The following is a 19,343-nucleotide window of genomic DNA, read 5'->3' on the forward strand; positions in this document are numbered from 1 at the left end:
CAAGCCTCCTGCTTGCTCCTTGGCTGCAGCCATCTTGGTTGGGTTAATTTGCACACTCACTCCTGATTGGCTGGTGGGCGTGGCTTGTGGGTGTAGCAGAGTGATGGTTAATTTGCATATTACTCTTTTATTAGATAGAATGGATGTGCATGGATGAGTGTGCATGTAGGCATGAGTGTGTGCACACAGGCCCGATGTTCACCAGTGAGCCTGTGTGAGGGTTCAGACAACTCAGGGGGCAACTCACCCCTCGCCCTCTCCCTCGCCAGCTCCAGGCTCTCCCTCGCCTCCGACCCTCTCCTGAGCTGTTAAAGCAGCTCCTTCTCCTCACTTCTCAGCCTCTTCCAGCAAGCCTTCCTGGGTGAAGCCAACACAAATTCCAAGCATTCTATTTTCTAAAAAAATATTTTTATTGATTTCAGAGAGAAGGGAGAGGGAGAGAGAAATAGAAAGTTCAATAATGAGAGAGAATCATTGAGCAGCTGCCTCCTGAATGCCCCACACAGGGGATCAAGCCCGCAACCCAGGCACGTGCCCTTGACTGGAATTGGACCTGAGACCCTCGAGTCTGCAGGGCAAGGCTCTATCCACTGAGCCAAACCAGCCAGGGCCAGGCCACGCTCTCCTGTCACGGTGTGTTCTCCCCAGTGACTGATGTGCTCACTTGCCTCTCTGTTTCTTTTGCCCCATCAGCCAGGAGCTTCCTGGGGGTGGGGGTGACCCAACAGGAGATGGGGAGGGTCCCAAGCATGGAAACTGCTTCCAGGCCCACAGGGGACTGGACTCCTGACTCTGTCTCTTAGACTGAGCTCAAGAGACTGGGAGGGGTGGGCGCCGGGGACCACACGCCCTGCACCAGCTCCTTCCTGGCTCCTGATGACCTGGGGGAGTCGCACCGAGCAAGCTGTGGGCCCGGGGTCCGAACCTGGGTCTCCATCTTGATCTGGGTGACTTGGGAGGCTTTTGGCTTCTGGGCTCAGGTGCCTCCTCTGCATGTGAGGGGTTCGTAGGCGGCCTAGGTCCTTGGCCTCCACAGCTCTGTTGGCGCCACATCTCCTAGGTCCTGTGCAACTCTTTCTTCCTACTTCCTGTCCTTGAAGCCCATGAGGCAGATGATTTCACTCCGTATTTAATTGAGGAACATTTTACAAAGAAATGTGGGCAGAGGTGAGCTAAGGTGCACAGCAAACGGTGAGGGTTGAACACAAAGGACAGGGAGGATGGAGCTAAGGCTCTGTAGTCAACACTGGGGCCTCCAGGTCCAGGGCGGGGAGGAACCAGCAGGGAGGAGCTGCTGGGGGTCAGGAGCCAGGACCCCCCAGAGCCCAAGGCGGCTCTCCTTGTGGAGTGAGAGCCCAGCAGGAAACCTCTTCAGGCTGCGAAGGGGCCGGACAGAAGGGTCTTTCCTGCCCCTGTCGCCATGGCCGCCTCAGCTCAGGAGCCCTGCAGACAGAGGACAGTGCAGTTCCCAGGCCCGGCCAGCAGAGGTGCTGCCCTCCCAGCCTCCTGCTGTGGCTCCCACGTGAGGAGAAAGGCTCAGAGGCCACAGGAGCCAGAGCTGCTTTAGAGCTGCCTCTCCCCAGCAGGAGGAGGCGCTGCCGTGTGGGCGGGGCCAGAGCCACCCCAGGCTCCCCTCTCTGTCCCCTGGCTCCTCCCCTGCACCTTCTGTTCTAGGAAACCCAAATGCGTCCCTAAGAGAGGATTAAAGAGCGTTACCTGTGGGCTGGAGTCCAGAGTGTCCTGGGAAGAGAAGGAAGATGCCACTTAAAGACAGGAAGGTCAGTGTGACCCAAACACAGGGTCCCCGCCCAGGCCACCTGAGCTTCTCTAGCAGCACCCCACCCGCTGACACAGAGCAGAGAAGAGCAGAGCTGAGAGCAGTGGCCCCGAAGCCGTCACATCCAGTGTCATCAGTGACCGCAGGGCCTGCTCCTCCATGTGCCCAGGATCTGCACCCAAATCCCGTGCGTGTTAACCTGTCTCTAACCCACAGCCATGGCTCCTCATGTCTCCTCCTAAGAACTGGGAGCTAGGGATTCTGCGTTTCCAGGACACGGGAGACCCACAGGGAAAGAGAGGCCTCTAAGGCGCTGCCATCCCAGAGCTCACCCAGCAAAGCCCCGTCCCCCACCGTCTCGGGGCCTCGCTGCCAGCGGCTCCTTACCTTTCCGCGCCCTGAAGGAGACCAGCAGCCCCGCCCCGAGGAAGAGCAGCCCCAGCACGAAGCCCCCGGCTCCACTCAGCACCTTGCTCTGTGCGGATCCGGACTGGGCCCCTGGAGGAGAGGCTGTGTCAGTGGGTTCAGCCCAAAGCACCTTCTCTAGTGGAGACCCTGGGATGGAGAGCTAGGGGGTGGGGGTGGGGGGCCCTAGAGGAAGCAGAAAAATAGCCATTTCCAGAAACAGACTGAGGCCACACTGAGCAGGTAGAGGCCCAGGCACTGGCCTCAGGTGCCCTCACCCCCGACCCAAGGCCACTGCTTCGGCCTCTGAGGGCTGCGGAGCCCGGGGCGCGGGGACCCTCGGTACGTGGCCCGGGTGACAGAGCCAGAGACACAGAGCAGACAGGGCTCTCCCGCGGCAGGAGGGTCCCCACGCTGTGGAGGAAGCGCCTCCTCCCGGGTCACAGTGGGCAGCTCAGCGCAGGCAGAAGCACCGCCCAGCCCACAGGGGACGGGGCCAGGGCCCAGGGGCACATGACGGGAGAGGGTGGGAGACTGAGAGCAGGGCAGGAATGGCGCCCCCAGGGCTATGGGGTCCACAGGAGCGATCACAGGGCTGCCCTGTGGCCTGTGCTGAGGGAGAGACCCCAGCAAAGGAAAACGGGGTGTGGGGAGAGGGACCCTGGCCCTCAGGGACCAGCAAAGGCCCCTGTGGGGGGGAGGTCAGAAGGCGTCTCACTCCATTGCACGGTGACGGGGCTGGAGCTGCTGGGGTGCTGCACGTGGCAGGTGTAGACCTCCCCGCTCCGGGGCACTGTTTCCAGCATCACCAGCATCTGGAAGGTCCAGTCCCCGTTCCGGATCAGGCCCGTGGACACCACCCCGGCCTGCTCTTCCCGGCCGTCCCGCAGCCAGCGGACCTCGATGGGGCCCGGGTAGAAGCCGTTCACGGAGCAGACCAGGAGGTTGTGGTGCTGCAGGCGCTGGGTCTTGGCCGGGAACACGGTCACTGTGGGCGCAGCTGGGACGGAGAAGGCGGAGGGAGACTGAGCGGACAGGCAGCCCCTGGGTGCCCCCTGTCGGCCTCGTCTCCAGCCCCAGCTCCAGGCCGGGCAGGCCCCCCTCCAACCGCCCTGTGGCCCCGCAGGAGGTAGTGCCATGGGCCTTGCATCTCTGCCTCCATCCCGGGCCACTGGTTTGGAGACACGTTGAGGAAACTTGGGGGATTTTTCACATGTTGAAAGAGTTCCTCATTGTTGAATGGAAGTGTTTATAGATCTGTGCAAGGCACAGAGTGTGTGCGTTAGACTGTGATTCTGGAGCATGGCTGCCTGGGTCACATCCGGGCTCTGCCTCTTCCTGGTGATCCTGGGAGATCCTCTGCTCAGCTTCTCCCCTACAAGGGGGTGATAATACTAACTCACCACTTAGGGACACATGAGGACCAATGGGCCTGAAATATGCACAACAGCGGCTGGAACGTAGCCATCACTCTATGTCAGCTGTTTATTATATAGTAGAGGCCCGGGGCATGAAAGTCATGCACTCAGGGGTTCCCTCAGCCCCACTGTGCCCTCTCACAGTCCGGGAGCCCTCAGGGGATGTGGGAGCGGGCCTAAGCTGTCAGTCCCATATCGTTAGCGCTGCTGCGGATGAAGGAAAGGCTACCGTCACCGCTGCCTCACTCACCAGCCATGAGCCTAGCTTCTGGTGCACAGAACACCAGTGGGCAATTCCTGTTGATCGTCTGCCCCCTGGTGGTCAGTGCACACCATAAAGAGTGGTTGTTCTGCCGTTTGGTTGATTTGCACATTAGCCTTTTATTATATAGGCAGGAGAGAGAATGTAAGGAAAGCAGAGGGAGAAGCTGGGGAACAGCTTGGGGAGGATGGGACTCAGGGTGTGAAGTCCTGGGAATGCGGTCACACCTGGAACACAGAGATGGTTCTCCTGGAAGCAGGAAGAGGGGGATTGCCTAGCTCCGGGGCTGAGTCCTGAGGGAGAGGCAGGACCAGGGTAGCCCCCATTATACCACTTATAGTGATGCTCACTGAGCCACCCGCTCCTTCTCACAGAAGCCGGTCTGTTATTGGGATTCCTGTCGTTTTATAAATGTCTGTCTTTTCAATCTGACATCTGAGCTCAGGGCAGGGTCTGGGACTCATTAATATGTGTGCTTCCTGGCTGAGACCAGGCTCAATAAATACAGATTTGGAGGAGGAGGAGGAGGAGGAAGAGGAGGAGGAGGAGGAGGAGGAGGGGAGGAGAAAGCATAGGAGGACAAAGAGCATGGGGCCAAAAGGGTAGATTTAAGATGGCTTGTAAATCATTGCTAGCAACTTTGGAGTGCATTTCATTACCTTAAAGATGTTTAAGTTCCTAACATGGAAAGAAATAAAAGAGAATGAAAACACGAGCCAGGAGCTGGAGAAAATGCTGAATCGATGTCAGCAAAGTGTCTCTCTGGCTGCCTAGAGAACCTGGAAAATCACTGAGAAAAGGCCCGGACCCCAGGGATGACGGACAATAGGCCATTCCTAGAGCAGGACAGCCATTAGCCAACACACATGTCAAAATGTTTAAGAACCTTAGAAATCAAAGAAGGATGAATTAAAAATGAAAAACAAATTTTCAACTGAGTATTTGTCAGTAATGTAAGAAGGATTTAACAAAATAGAATGTAAGGTAAACTGCCACAATTCTAGAAAGTTAACATGTAATTACTTCAATACTGTCTGCACTGCATACATGTAACATCAGTGTGTGAAGGAACAGAATTACAATGTGGAACCTGGCTCCCACCACCCCCTCTGTACACACAGGTGCACTAAGGGGAACAAGACACTCAGACCTGAAGGAGCTCAGAAAGGCCAGAGGGGCCTCGAGGCCCCGCCCCTCACACCCAGCCTGACCCTCCGCCAGGGAAAGGCTTGGGCACCAAGCACCCCTGTTCCAGGGCTCAGGGGGTGTGTGGGTGGGTGGGTGGGGGGACAGGGGGGGAGTGGCCAAGACAGACCAACTCCCTCCTCCCACCTCCCACCTCCCTCCCTCCGGGCTCCTCCCCAAACTCTCCTCCAACTGGACAAGACTGGGCACCCCCTAAACGCCCCTACACAGGACAGGACCTCAGGGTCCCCACAGCCTCCCTCAAGCCCCTCAGGGTGCTCCTCACAGCCCTGTGTGCGCTCCCCTCTACCTCCACGCCACCTCCCCCTCCCTCTCTGCTGCGCTCACTTTGCCGATGCACCAGGAATCCCTCAGCCCCCTCGTAGTTGTGTCTGCAGTAGGCATCCACCTGGGCCCGCTTCTGCTCCAGGAGGTCCTTCTGGCTGTTCCAGTGCTCAGCGCTGGGCCGCCCCAGCTCAGTCACCGCGCGGAACTCCCCCACGTCGCTGTCGAAGCGCACATACTCCTGCCCATTGTAGATCCATCTCTCCAGGTACCGCACCCGCTCCGTCCCGTTGGAGAACTGACACTCGCCCTTAGGCTGCAGCAGGAAATGCGCTGCGGGGACAGGAAGGACCCATCAGGCTGGTGAGAGAGGATGGCGCCGCCGCCCAGTGCGGGGCGCCCAGGCGGTGGGGACACAGGACCCCAGAACCCCACTGCCAGCACCCGACACCCCCTCCTCTGGGGCTGGAGGGAGGCCGCAGGCAGGGAGACCCCTGGGACCTCAGCCCCTGGGGACCCACTGGGCTTCCCGCGGGGCTCCGGGCTCCGGGCTGGGCCAGGACTTGTGCCATCACCGCCTCCTCCTAGACGCCCCCCCCCCCCACCCCACAGCCTTTCCCGTTCCCCACACCCTCCTCCTGTCACCACCTGGGCAGGGACCTCGTGCCAGGCCCCATCGCCCTCCGCCCTGAGCTTAGAATTCACCAAAGTGGGGGCACAGCCAACCACAGGCGTTCACACAGGAGGGAGATGCCAGGAAAGGGGGTCTGGAGCAGGGACAGCAGGACCCCAGTTCCATCAGGGCGGGGCCAGTGGCCTGAGTGACAGGATGTGGCCTGAAGGTTGTGTGTGTGTGTGTGGGGGGGGGGGGGGGAGGAGGAGGCACATTTCAGGGGAAGGCACTGCCACCTGCAATGCCTGAGGGAACCCATGACCTCCTGGGAACCAGAGACCCGGCTCTGAGCCCAGACAGTGGGAGGGAGGGGACAGAGCCTGGAGGAGTCGGGGTGCTGGGAGCCTGCGGGTGAGTGAGGGAGGCCTTCTGCTCCCTGTAACGGAGAGAACTGACGAGTTCACGGGGTTACACCCCAATCCCAATAGGGCGCCAGCTCTTTCCTGCATGTCCAACCCAGGAGGCGCAGAGACCCAGAGCACAGCTGTGGAGAAGCCAGGTGATGATGGAAGCTCTGACCCCCTCGCTGATGTGGGGAGAGTCCCTGCAGGAATGTGAGGCCCTTCCTGAGAACAGGCTCCCCGCGATGCGTGACTCATAAGGAGAGACGTGGACGTCAGCAGAGATGCAGTGACAGGACTCATGACGTTTTGACAAACATCACAAAAGGCAAATAAGAAGGAAGGTTTTAAACTTCAAGTGACTGAATGGATTCAACAAGAAAGTGGTGGATTTGTGTAACTGTCTGGTGTTTGTTTGTTTAAAGGGCTGGCGGGGCCCGTGGGTCTTGAACCACCCTGGAAAGCAAGAGTAGACTGTCTGGTGTTTGGCCGTTGTTTTATTCGGTAATGAAATGAGCTAAAGTAAACCGTGAAGAGCTGCATTGGAAGGTGCGTGTGTACAAAGCGTGAGTCTAGAATTTTCAGAAACAGCCGGTGTCCAGCAGTGTCCTCCACCTCAGCACTATGGACCTTTGGACCAGATGATTCTGTGTGGGTGGGGCGGGTGCTCTGTACACAGTGGGCTGCACACGGCATCCCGCCAGTTGTCAGAGAAACCCCGTGTGACCACCAAACACGGCTTTAAATGTGGCAGATGTCCCCGGGGGGGGGGGGAGGGGGAGGGGCGGGGAACCTTCACAGGGTGAGCTCTGCTGGTGTGAACCGTCTGAGAAATCTGGGGTGAAAGCCACTGTTGATCACACAGCAGCTGGGAATGACATAGGAAGTTCTACCAATGTATCTGGTAAGTCTTGGTCTATATGGAATTTATGTATTTGAGGAATCTGGTCCCAGTGCACAGTAACATTTTTTAGCAAAATAAATTTGTTCAGGACCAAGATCTACCTGCTTCTTTGCCTTGCTACCCAATCACCAAGTCATCTATTATCCTCCACATCATCTTCTTTCTCAATCTCTCTGCCACTGGCCCCCTGCTTGTCTACAGCAGAAGCTACAGCCACGGCCATTTGGTTCCCATTCAAAGTCCCAACTAATGAGCTTTCTAACTGCCTCCTGCTCCCAATGATACCAGGAGGCATCAGGTTACCAGCCTTGACCGGAGGTGGACTCTCATTTCTATGGGCAGGTCCCTCAGGAGGGGAGCAGCTAAGAGGACACCCTCACATCGACAGATTACAAAAAGGAGCAGGTCCCAGCTTTACATGGAGACCTTCACGTAGAAATGATGGCAGAGGGGAGGGCACTCTGGTCAGACTGGGTCTGTCTAACTCTTCACAAATTCTCTAGCGCCTTCCTGACATGTGAGAAGGTCGAAAAATAAACATGTGTGAGCTGCTGTTCACTGTAGCCTGTGTGGTTAGCACTATCAGGCCAGGCTCATGGGCCCAACTGAAAGGCCGCCAGATAAAGCAAATACAGATACACCATTCCCAGCACATTTGGATTTCAGATAAGTAATTTCTGTTTCTCCGAAATTCAGCTTAAATCAGGCATCCTGTATTTCCTTTGGCAACACAAGCCCACCCGCTGATGGAATCTGAGGCTGGGAGTGCACTTAAACTTCTCTGTGTTCCTCACATGCTCACATCATAGTGTGAGCCCATATGGAACTTTTCAAGTTGTAAATGCAAAATGGATGTAAATTCCTCCTGTATATTGGAACCAGCAGCCTTGCGCCTGCTGCCCCAGCCCTGAGACACACGCTGGCACATGGAGCAGCAGAAATCTCAGCAGCAAGTCAGACCCAGCCGAGCCACTGCTCACAGGCGGGTAGAAGCCCAGCTCTAGAATTAGGATCTAAATGAGAACATTAGCTCTTCCACTGAGTCAGATGGTAACACCCATGGGCCTTGTTCGTTATCTCTAAAATAGATTTAATGATGCTGTATTCCTCACAGGATATTGTAAGTGTGGAATTACATAGTGATTCTTTCTGATGCTGATCATATAAGCACTCAATAAATAGCTTCCTATTTTAATTCTAATAACCCCTAGGAATGCAAGCCCACAAGATCTTTCTATTCCTTAACTTCTGAGAGCAAATAATGTCTTCATCACCATTTGGCAATTGTCTTTAATTAACTTTATCACTAAATGTCATTTTGAACACAAGGACAGAAACATTGATCTCTGTATAAAACGGGATGTACATGCCCTGAATATAAAAGGACTGTGCTGACTTAGAAGAGAGGACTTTCTAGATTCTGAGGCCTAGACTATGCCTCCTGGTCTACAACTAACCATGTGACTCTGGATCAGTGGCTTAAACTCTCTGGATCAGAGTTCATGGGTCATTACATCTATAATTGCTGCAGATAAGACGGGATGGTTATGAGAGTCCCACACTCACATGGAGGCCTGGTGCAGAGTCACACACTCACATGGAGGCCTGGTGCATAGTAACTGCTGGATGTGACTGCTCCACGCCGGAGGGACCAGGTTTGTCTTGTCGATGACTCCACCTCATCACCGGGTGGTGACTGTCTGCTCTGGGTCACTGATAAGCAGTGGCTGTGGAACTGGTGGCTTTCATAACCAGTCACCACTGCCTTCAAGGTCACCCCAGTGGCTCCTTGCTGATGACTGAGCATCTCTGGTTCTCGAGTCCCCCAGCTCCCTTCAGGCTCCTTTGTTCTTATGCTTTAGGTCCACTGACCCCCTGAGCCCAGCGCACAGTCTCCCTGAGGTCGCAGCTCAGAGTCACTGTGATCATCCCTCACGTCTTCAGCTCCTGTCCTCTCTTTTAACGGTCCAATCAGGTTCTGTCTCATACACTCCACTGACTTGGAACGTCACATCCACCAAACCCAGTGCTCACTGCTCTGCATGTCCTCACTTCCCTGCATCCTAGCAGTTCTCACCACACCTGGCCACTCCCTCCTTCTGGAAAAATCTACTCCCCTCACTGCCCCGCATCACCTTCTCTTGGTTTTCCTCAACACACTGCACCCCTTCTCAGTCTCCTCTGCTCTCATTGGCCCTTGGTCCTCTGGGATCAACCCTTGGCAGCTTCTTGTCTGCTTCTCTCTCTCTTTCTCTCTCTCTGTCTCTGTCTCTCTCTCTCTCTCTCACTCTCTCCTCCTCCTCCTCCTTCTCCATTTCCCTGGAGTTTAACACAGCCCATGTGTCAATTACACCAACACATACACCCCCTGCCCTGTCCAGCCATGACCTCCAGGCTCCTGTATTCAACTGACCTCTTGGCAGCTCCACACAAATGTCAGGAAATCATTTCCAGCTTACACAGAACCTTTCTTCCTCACCGCCCCCTTCAAACTACTTCTTACACAGCCTTCCCATTTCAGTAAACAGCTCCACCAAGTTTATTCTAATTATTGAAGATAAAATCCTTAGGGTTTTTGACCCCTCCCCATTTCATCCATAACGAGTCGTGGAAATATCTCCCCGATCTGCTCACTTCCCCTTCCCGCTGCCTTTGCCGCACACACTCACTGAAGCCCAAACACGTCACCTGGGCTCCTCCATGCTCCTCAAGGCCCCGGCTCCTCTTGTGAACCCTGCAGTCCAACCTCCACTGGAAGCTGGGTTATTGCTTTTAATAAACATACGTGGACTCTCCTTGTCACCCTCCAGCAGCTCACATGTCTCTTCAGATAAAATTCACACTTCTTACCCCACCATCAGGGCCCAATATGATGTGTCTCCCGTCTTCTCCAGCCTCTTCCTATGTCAATGTCACTCCCCAACTTGCTCCTGTGCTGCAGCCACGCTAGCCTTCTTCCTGCCCCTTAAACACGGCAAACACATGCCCACACTGTGGCCTTTCCTGTTCCTCCCCCTGGGACACTTGTCCCCCAGATCTTCACACGGTGGCTTCTCTCATCATCCAGGTCTCAAATATCTCTACATGTCACTTCCTCAGGGTGAGCTCCCTAACTACTTGAATTGAAGGCCTGTAATTCTGTGCTTTTTTTGTGTGTGTTTTTTCTTCAGAGAAATTATTGCTCTGAATTTTTTCTTTCTTAAGGGGTTCAGGGAGAAAGGAAAGAAGATGGTGGGGAGGCCCCTTGATACATCTCACATCGTAGGCAGAGGCACCAACATCACAGATTCTGCTGAGGACAGAACACAGGATCCTCAAAGAGAGACCCTCGAATTCCTTTTGGCTTCTATAAAATGTCAGAGAAACTTTCCTCTTGGGGATAACTCAATGCAATAAATGGAGAACTGGGTGGAATTAGTCTGAGATCATTAGTCTGAGTCCCTCCTCTTGAGAGGAGGGACTCTAATCCTCTCAAGACCCTGATGGAATGGGACACAGGCTGGGGAGGTTTACTGGAGGCGAGGGGAGAAGAACGGCTGAGATACATGCAGCCCCTTGCACATCTCATAGTGGCGAGCACCCGCCCCTTTTGTGGTGGAAAGAATCGGGGTCCATGTGGTAAAGGCAGGTGGCCACTGAGGAAAATGCCACCATTTTCTAAGGGACATGGCCTGGACACGGTGACAAAGCTAATTTCCTTTCTTCCTCACCCACAACAGCTGAGGCCCAAGGTGCACTTACATGGTGTGTCCCTGGCCAGAGCCAGGGCAGGGCTCAGTGCCATCAGCGTCACTGTCAGAGCGGCCATCCAGGAGCCTCCAGGGAACTGCAGGCACACCATGCTGGAGCTCAGAGAGGACAGGGGCAGGGAGCAGGCCAGTCTCACTCAGGGAGGGCTGTGACCCTTCTCCACCCACATCCCAATAATACCAACAGGGGAACTCACTCTTTGTCCTGGATTGGGTCATCTCAGTACTGAGAACCAATCAGCATCAGAGGTGAGTAGCATCATGAGTTGCTGGTCAGAGATGCAGTAGGAAGGTCCTCTTCTGATACTTAGAATTTCCTGCATTAAAAGCATTGCTTTGATTGAGGGCTTTAAAGCTTTGGTCTGGTTGTGTCAGAAACACTGTGCTGGGCCCTATGGTGAGGCAGCTCCTCGCTGGTCAGTGATGAGCACACAAGATGGAACCTTTGGGGGCATTCCTCTCTCACTGCAGACAGAGCCGTTTGCAAATGGATGAGTGAGTGTGCGGGGAGCTGAGGGTGAGGGAGGCCTTCAATTTTGTCCAATTTTTAAAAAGTCTTTATTGTTGAAAGTATTACATACTAGTATGTCCCCCATTGAGTTCTTCTAGCCCTCCACTGCGCATACCCCCCCCAGACCCCCACCTCATACCTTCCCCACCCTATTGTCTGTGTCCATGGGTTATGCATACACACATGTAATTAGTTCTTTGGTTGATCTCTTCCCACCCACCCGCCCCTGCCTTCCCTCTGAGGTTGACAGTCTGTTCTGTGCTTCTATGTCTCTGGATCTATTTTGTTCATCAGATTCCACATAGGACTGAGACCATGTGACACTGGTCTTTCTCTGACTGGCTTATTTCGCTGTTGCACCACAACTGAGTGTTGCAGATTTGGGGAAGTGACTTAGCCTCTCACAGTTAGAGCCACTGTGATCTTCCAGGTGTTTCAATACTGGGAAAGGCTGTGATTCTGGGGACACCTCAGGAGCAGCTTCCCCTAGTAACTGATGACGTGACAGGCTGGTAGCTGCTGATTGGAGAGTCTAATCGGTGACTCTTTACAGGGGGATGTCACTCACTGAAGGAAATGGAAAGTTGTTCAATGATTTAACCCTAGTGAAAGGTTTTCAGGTTTATGTCCTGGTGCTGTCACTGAGCTCAGGGCACCTCGGGAACACACTGGAGAAAGGGGCTGGAGGCGGCGGTCCATGTGACATGCAGGGAAAGTGCCTTGGACAGCACTTTACCCACCAGTGTGACCGGGCCACCTGCCCAAACCCAAGTGTGCAGGGGCTGGGGGCCTGAGGAGGGACTCTAAGCCAGCCTGTGGCCCAGCAGCTCTGCGTTGGAATAGCTGGTATTTCATGTGAAAAGCATTCAGTCTTCACTCCTGTCCCCCGTTAGGATTTTCCCATTTTCTTTGGGGCGTGTCCTCTTATTCAGTCAACTGCTCTTGCTCTATTCTACGAAAAGGTAGAAGAAGGCTTTGCTAATGAAACTATTATAGAGTGTTCAGGAAATGGAACTCGATGGGAAACTAGGAAGTACATTCTTTGATGTCATCATGTGATGTAGAACATCTAGTTCTACGTTAGCTCATCAGTACATGTTATACTAACATACATGTACCGCTCAGATCCTCAGTGGACTTGAAAGGACAGCTGTCCATTGAAGTTCTGTGTTAATTCTCACGCCCCAGTTCTGATGTCCTACACGTGCCGGCATTTGTCTAGTGACAGGATACTGATCTCTAAAACCCTGATGTCCCCTCCCTCGTGACATGTAATTCTTATTATTAAAAAAGTGAACTATTCACGAGGAGGAAGCCTTAAAGGCCATTAACTTGGTCTAAACAAGCTTCCAAAGAACATGGCATCCGTGAAAGAGAAAAATAAAAGAATGAAAGCACAGCTGAAGTACTGAGGAAGAAATCACTAAGAAATTGCTAAAAAATAATATGAAGTGATACGAAAAAATAGCAAATAAAGTTTCAAAACATAATACTAGTAGAGAACTTAAATGCATAAATATGTCCCAATATATATTTATATACTGTACATGAGGCCCCTAGAACCATAAGAAATAAAAAAATTAACTGTTAATAACTCATTCTCCAATTGCTGCCCTTAAAAATCAAATTGCCCCCCTATGAAGTGTGTGCCCCACATTGGGAACCACTGTCTTAAACATTCTCATCGCTAGAAAAGTTTAGTACCTACGTGTGGTGTAGCTGTTACCCAGACTTACTGTGGTGTCATTTCCAATAGATACAAATACCCAATCTTTATGTTGCACACCTGAAACTAATATAATGCCACATGTCCGTTATACCTCCATATAAAAGGGAGTGAAATTTATTGAGCGATTTTGAGCTTTGCACTCTGTACCCAGGATATGCAGGGGCTTCTTTGCATCAGAATTTTGTTTAATTCTCACATCATCTCGGTGAGCTGAGTGCCTTCATCCCTCCAGTTGGAGAGAACAGAGTGATGACGTTGAGGGCCTTTGCAAGGACACAAGGCAGTAAAGGGGCCTCCAGGTGGAGCCCACGATGAGGTTCAGACCCACACGCTCAGCCCCTGCACCCACCATCTGGCATTCACCCTCTGAAGGGCATATTCCTCCCAGGAGAAGCTCTCCCATCGCTCACTCACAGATGTGCCCGCCCACAAGCCACCCCTTCTAGAGAGTGACCGCATTTTCCATACACGGAGGCAGCTGAGCGCAGCAATTCCCATTCCTGGACCAGATCCCGCCTCACCATTGCACCCTTCTCTGGAAATGACAGTTTGTATGTATCTTATGTGGTGACACCCAGAGCTCCCGCACACACCTTCCCCTTCTCAAAGACCACGGTGCTCCCCAATTCCTAAATCCAACCTACTGTTCTCAATCAGTATTTCAGGCTTTTCAGCAGGTTAAGTGCAAATTAGACAAGGCAGAACAGAAAGGTTATCTCACTCACTTTGGAAAAATATGTTTCTGTTAATGTGGAAAAGTCAAAGTTTCATGGAGAAGTTGGGAAGAAATCCCTCTTGTTCCTGGATTTGAGAACAAACTCTGTCCCTGACCCCAGTGGTAAGTCAGTACTGTGGGCAGTTGGATAGTTGCAACTAGGAGAATATCACTTTTAGTTTCACAACCAGACATTGTTAATTTACTCAAAATTCACTAATCTTGATGTGTGACAATCTGGGGAAGCCTAGCTAAGGCCCCCATTAGGTTTGGATGAAAAAGAATGGCAAACAGCAATTCTATAAGAAGAATACACTGAGATACAGTCAAAGAGAACTCTACCAAACGTGTTTATACAAATTTGACATATTATTTACAAAGCATAGCAATTTATTTTTTAAAGGAACCGACAGCCCTGGCTCGTGTGGGTTGAGCGTCGTACTGTGCAGTGAGTGGTGGCCGGTTTGATTCCCTGTCAGGGCACATGCCCAGGATTCTGGTTCAGATCCTGGTCTGGTGTGTCCAGGAGGCAACAGATGTTTCTCTCTTCCTCTCCCTCTCCCTTCCTCTCTCTAAAATCAATTTTAAAAAAAAGGAAGAATGTATCAACAACTATGACAAATTCTGTATGCTGTCCAGTTATGTGTGACAAAACCAGCTGCTTTTATATCTCACATTTTCTTCAGAGCTGGTTCAATAGAAGGAGAGTTCAGGTAACAGCTGCCCCCACACGCTCAGCCCTGCAGGTGGTCCCAGGCCGGACCTCCCAATGAGCAGGAGGAGAGGCAGCCTGCTTTGCTCCGCAGGAAACTTGGGGTCTGTCCTGGGAAAAGGCCGTTGACTTAGTTTCTCAGGGAAAGTGGTTGTCAGTTCAGAATTGTACAGTCTCTGGTCTTCACGCTGGGACCACAGCTTTGTGTTTAAGGAAAACGAATCACAACATCTTGGGAAGAAACGAATAATATCAGAAGCACAGATTTTTAAAAATATATATTTTTAGTTGCTTTCAGAGAGGACGGGAGAGAGAGAATAAAAACATCAACTGGGGGATCGAGCCTGAACCCTGTGCTTGTGCCCTGTCTCAGACTGAACTGTTACCTCCTGGTTCATAGGTCGATGCTCAACCCCTGAGCCATGCCGGCCAGGCCATACACAGATTTTTGCCATGGGCAGCATCACACAAGTTCTTGAGTCCTGCCCGTGTCACACCGGGGACTCACTGTGCTGAGCCTGAAAGGCTGCAATGCACCCGGGGAAACAGGCGTTAGTGATCAGCAAGCACAGGTGGCATGGAGTGTCTGCCTCTTGTCCGAGTCGTCTCAGAACATTCTCATCGTTTCCAGAAAGCTCCCACCGCTAATGTGGAACTTAAAGTGAGCAGCAGGTTGTTGGTCCCTATAGGTAAGGGGGAAATGGGTAGACAGGGCCAAGGTCTTCTTACCACGGAAGACACGTATCCGTGAGGGAAGGCCGTGCCACGGACAGGCCCCTCTAGCACTCGGCACGGCTGGCAGCCCTGCCCGGTGAGATGCTGTGATGTCCCCGTAGGGACTTGGATGGACCCGTCTTTCCCGAAGCCGTTGGCAGGGCTCATTCGGCTTCTGAGGTCCGTTCTCTGGCCTCACTGATCTGCGCTTCACAGCCCCCAGCGCAGCGCGGGCTTCAGAGGAGAGTGTCTGCGGGGGGTGGTCCCGGGGGCGCAGCGGAGGGAGCGGCACAGGCCGGCCCCTGTGCTGTCAGCGGGGCTCCCTGTCCCCCCTGACCCAGGCCTGCGGACTGCGTCCTGGAGAAGAACCCGCTCCTCCTCCAGCACAAACCCCGGCCAGAGGGTTTTCCAACGTTCTGCCTGTGTCCCACCAGCCCCTGCCCGGTGAGTCCAGGCCGGTGCCCGCCATGGGGTGTCTTTGATTCCAAATAAATGATAAAATATGTGCCGGTGATTTGGGAGAGTCCGTCCTCATAGGGAAGGAAGCTTCTCCTCGGGAAGAGTAAGGGGTCTAACACTGCCTCTCCGGGGCCACTGCGCTCCCCGCGGCCTGGCCTCTCCTCCTCCAGGGGCGGGAGCACCGCCCCCTCAGCGCCATGTGGAGGCCACTGGCTGTCACTGCAGGGTCCCTGTTGGGCCACACGGTCACACGCAAGACAGAGAGCCAAGCGGGTGCTGTCACACGGCCATCTGGACGCTGAGGGGACCTGGGGCCTAAGGAACCCGGAGTCTCACAGTCCCCAATGTGGGGCCCGACCTTAGAGAGAAAGCTTTGGGGGGATCGGGCCAGTAGTTAAATTAAGAGCAAAGGGGACAGTTCACAAGAAATGTCGAGGCCATCGCCGCTTTGGCTCCGTGGTGAGAGCGTTGGCCTGTGGACCCAGGGTCCCAGCTTCGATGGGTTTGATTCTGGTCAAGGGCATGTCCCTGGGTTACAGGCTCCTCCCAGGTCATGGCTGTGAGGAGGTAACCAATCGATGTGTTTCTCTCACATCCATATTCTCTCTGTCGCTCCCTCTCTCTTTCACTCTCTCTAAAAGTCAATGGAAAATATCTTCGGGTGAGGATTAACCAAAATAAAATAAAACAAAATAAAAAAGGATTCGAAAGCCCTGTAAAAACTGTCTGACGTGGCTACACCCTTAACCAGGGATGCTTCTAACGGCCACGGAGGAGGTCACAGGAGGACGCAGACATGTGAGCTGCTCCAGGCGTGCGCAGTCCCATCGCCTTCCCATTTCTAAGTCTGAGAAGCGCAGACGGTGACACGTCCGCCCACAGGCCAGGGGTCCTCCCCGAGCACGTGCTGGCAGTTTGCTCAGTCTCTGCCTGAACAGCTGAGCACGAAGTCTCTGACTGTCAGCTTTCCCTCCGCTGGGGCTGGTTCGCTGCAGTGTCGCTCCTCCTGCCCCATCTCCGCCCAGAGTTTCTGAGCCGTGACTCCCGCCTCGGGAACGGGCTCCGGCCGGGCTCCGCAGGGGCTGGTCCCGGGAGTGCTTACCGGGATGGGCTGCCGAGGGGCCTCTAGCTACTCGCTCTGTTCCTTGAAGACGCCACTGCCATCGTTAAGTCGGAAGCTGATGCAGAACCATGGCCTTCATTATTTCAGTCTTTCACTCTGGCTCACTGGTCTCTCCTCTCAACACATGAGGAGTAAATACATATCTTTTTAGAAAAATATATTTTATTGATTTTTCACAGAGAGGAAGGGAGAGGGACAGAGAGTTAGAAACATCGATGAGAGCAAAACATTCATCAGCTGCCTCCTGCACACCCTGACTGGGGGTGTGCCCGCAACCAAGGTACATGCCCTTGACCGGAATCGAACCTGGGACCTTTCAGTCCGCAGGCCAACGCTCTATCCACTGAGCCAAACCGGTTTCGGCGAGTAAATACATATCTTAGAAGCCTCACCCCCTGTTATAATTTATAGGGTGCTTTTTGGAGAATAAAGTGATCGTGTTAAGTTACAAAAGTGTAAAAAATTATCAAGGCATAAATGGTTGTGATGGACCATTTCAATACACAAAGTGAAGTTAAAACTCATTGACCTTTTAAAACTCTTTTTGAGAAATAAGGTAACTTTCCCTTCCTGGTTCAATCCACCTCCTCACATAATCTGACTTCCACCAATAGACTGTGCCCCCCTTTTTGCAAGCGATACTCTAAGAGTTGTAGCTCACAGCTGGTAAGGTTAATGCCCTTCCTTCATGTGACTGAGAGAACAGCCCATCAGCGTGCCCGTGGCGTGTGGCAGCGGAGGCCTGTCTAGCTGCCTGGAGCTGGAGGCACGGAGCACGGGCAGGGCCTGACCGCAGCTGACCGCCCAGCACCACCGCTGTCCCGCTGCCCTACAGGGGCCGCCGTGGCGCCTGGGGCATCCGGTTGTCTCTCAAAGAAAGTGTGGTCTTGTTTCTCCTCCCACGTGCCCCCTTGTCTGGCTTCTGGGGAGTTTTAGGAAGTCAGGTTTCCGGACTTGGCAGCGGAAAATGAGAGACACAGAGGATGCTGGGCCTGGATTCCCAGAGGCCGGAGCGTTTAGCCAGGGAGGTCACAGAGAGGCTGAGGGACAGAGCTCAGAGAGGCCTGCGAGGACGCTGGGAAAAGGATCGTATACACCCCACAGGGGGAAGAAAGGGCAACATGGAAAGTGGATCAGTATCATGAATTAAACATATATTTTATATTTTCAGAGAGGCAAGCTAAAGAGTTAAATTGTTTTGAAACCATTCCTGGCTGCGGGAAGGGGCTGGAGGAGTGTGAGTGTCCTATCTGAGAGGATGCTCTCCAACCATCAGCCACCCCAACCTCTGAAAGGCAGGTCGGCAGCTGCAGGGCGGGCGGTGTCCTGCTCGCACACTCCTAAATGCAATGGACCTGCATCGCCTGATGACTGACCACCATTAACAGCGAACACGGACAGAATCCGGGCGGAAACATCAGTGATAAACAGACGCGAAGACGATGGAGTTTCTGCGTGTTTCTCCCCTTTGGCTCTGAGAGTCCTGGGGACCAGGACACAGGAAACAGGTGGACTGAACGTGCTCCCGTCTCTCCGGGAAGCACGTGGTCCCTCACGGGTACTCATGCTCCCGGTAACATTTCACGGGTCTGAGTCACAGCAAATGGCACACGGTTGTTCAGAGCCACACGCCTGTTTGCTAGAAGTCATAGAAACACCTGGAAATGGCTACATCTTGTGTGAGCCCCTGAGGGAGGTCACATGGGACATGACGGGTAACGCAGGGACGATGGGGCTGGCGCTCTGTGTACCCACGCCTGGAATAAAGAGAGAACTTCCTTCTACGACAATAAAATCTCGTAAGTATATTAAATGAATTTAAACAATTTTTTTGAAATCAGCAAAAAGGAAGGCAACCAACACCTCCCTCCAGATCAGGTCCGGCCCTGACCGCTCCGTGTCTGTCCGGGAGCCTGGGCTCCGGAGAAAGCCGCGAGCTCCCAGAGACGGTTTTAATTCCCTTTATTACTGCGGAGTTTTCCCTTATAAATTGGTGTGTATTTTTGTTGTTGTTAGTCCTCACCCCAGGATTATTTTTCCATTGAGTTTTAGAGAGAGTGGGAGGGAGAGGGAGACACAGAGAGAAACACGGATGTGAGAGAGCCAATACATCAGTTGGTTGACTCCTGAACGCACCCTGACCAGGGACGGGGACCCTGCAACCAAGGTAAGTGCCCTTGACCCAAACTGAACCCGGGATCCTTCAGTCCACTGGCCGGTGCTCCATCCACTGAGCCACACCGGCTCGGGCTCACAGAGGCATCGTTTGAAGGAGCCTCGCTGCTCCTGAGCCATTGAGTCAGAGCCCCCATAACCAGCAGCGCCACCGAGCGATGGAGAGAGAAGCTGGTTGTGGCCCCCACGCCCACGGGGCGCAGCTG

General features: G+C 53.5%; 1 protein-coding gene across 2 annotated transcripts in view; it reads right to left on the reverse strand.

The window, feature by feature from the left end:
* Positions 1 to 1,116: 1,116 nt before the first annotated feature.
* The window catches only part of LOC103295592 (DLA class II histocompatibility antigen, DR-1 beta chain-like), a 40,752-nt gene continuing 22,525 nt past the window's right edge, over positions 1,117 to 19,343 (reverse strand). The window contains exons 1-6 of one of the 2 annotated variants that reach the window (XM_054721657.1): positions 10,992 to 11,168; positions 5,396 to 5,665; positions 2,901 to 3,182; positions 2,165 to 2,275; positions 1,717 to 1,740; positions 1,117 to 1,443 (exon numbers count right to left, since the gene is read on the reverse strand). In XM_054721657.1, coding sequence (XP_054577632.1) covers positions 1,430 to 1,443; positions 1,717 to 1,740; positions 2,165 to 2,275; positions 2,901 to 3,182; positions 5,396 to 5,665; positions 10,992 to 11,091 — 801 coding nt within the window. In that variant the 5' untranslated portion in view covers positions 11,092 to 11,168 and the 3' untranslated portion in view covers positions 1,117 to 1,429. Of the gene's footprint in view, positions 1,444 to 1,716; positions 1,741 to 2,164; positions 2,276 to 2,900; positions 3,183 to 5,395; positions 5,666 to 10,991; positions 11,169 to 19,343 lie in introns of those variants that run through there. The other variant, XM_054721658.1, reaches the window with a different exon arrangement.

This window comes from Eptesicus fuscus, chromosome 10, assembly GCF_027574615.1.
Source record: "Eptesicus fuscus isolate TK198812 chromosome 10, DD_ASM_mEF_20220401, whole genome shotgun sequence".
Lineage (NCBI taxonomy): Eukaryota > Metazoa > Chordata > Mammalia > Chiroptera > Vespertilionidae > Eptesicus > Eptesicus fuscus.